The sequence below is a fragment of the Dendrobium catenatum genome, unplaced genomic scaffold, assembly GCF_001605985.2.
Source record: "Dendrobium catenatum unplaced genomic scaffold, ASM160598v2 original_scaffold_255121, whole genome shotgun sequence".
NCBI lineage: Eukaryota > Viridiplantae > Streptophyta > Magnoliopsida > Asparagales > Orchidaceae > Dendrobium > Dendrobium catenatum.
In genome coordinates, this window is record NW_021573520.1 from 1 (window position 1) to 885 (window position 885).

At 60.0% G+C, this 885-nt stretch overlaps 1 protein-coding gene across 1 annotated transcript; it reads right to left on the reverse strand.

Moving 5' to 3' along the window:
- Positions 1–4: 4 nt before the first annotated feature.
- LOC110116245 (protein WHAT'S THIS FACTOR 9, mitochondrial) lies at positions 5–879 on the reverse strand (the record flags this gene model as incomplete). The annotated part of the gene is made up of 1 exon (XM_020849755.1): positions 5–879. A coding segment is annotated over exon 1 (870 nt), but the record flags the coding sequence as incomplete, so codon positions are not given.
- Between the last annotated feature and the right edge of the window lie 6 nt (positions 880–885).

Sequence of the window (885 nt, forward strand, 5' to 3'; positions counted from 1 at the left end):
TCTCCATCAACTCGCTCTCTGGGTCGATCCCAGAACAATCTTCGTAGGGGGAAAAATAGGGCAGCCGGTGAAACTCCTCCATCCAGGCCTTGACCTTCTTCTGCGCGCCGTAGCCACGCGGGAAGCTCATATTAAAGGTAAGAGGCGTGGCGGAGGAAAACGCGCCGCGTTTAAAATCTCGATACGAAGGATTGGAGATGGAGTCCGCGTGGCGAAGCTGGAGGGCAGAGACAGCGAGATCGGACGGCCAGTCGACGAGGGTGAGGCGATGCTGGTCGCCTCTGGCGACGATGCGGAAGAGATCAGGGCGAGAGGGGACAAGGGAAGTGGCGAAGGTGGATGGGAGCCCAAGATCATAACGGAGGGGAGCAAGAGCGCGGAATGGAAGCGAGCGGGAACGAGACATCATGAGGATGCGCGCGAGGCGGGAAGCGGCAGCAGACGCGTCAGCGGAGTAAAGATCGAGTTCACGGCGACGGAGGAGGACGGCGGCTGCCGCGAGGGAGAAAGAGGGGAGGGATGGGTAACGGGGATGGGGGGTTTCGATGAAAAGGGTGGGGTAGCGACGGAGGAAGCGGAGGACGGGGACGGTGAGGCCTAGGTTTCTCTGGAGATGGGAGAGGGAGCGGGCAGGGATGGGTGAGGAAGAAGGGGAGCGAGCGATGAGATCGATGAGGAGTGCGGCGGCTTTGATGTCGGTGTCGCGGTCGATAATGTGATCGAGGCCGCGGTTCTTGACCCATTTGAGACGGACTTTGGTGATGAAGCGTAGGGTTCGGTGGAGAGTCGCCTGTGCAGAAGGAGAATGATGGTGGGAGGAGGCCGAGCAGTAGGAGAAGCGGACTCTGGCAGCAATGGATCCGATGCTCACCATTGCTGTTAATC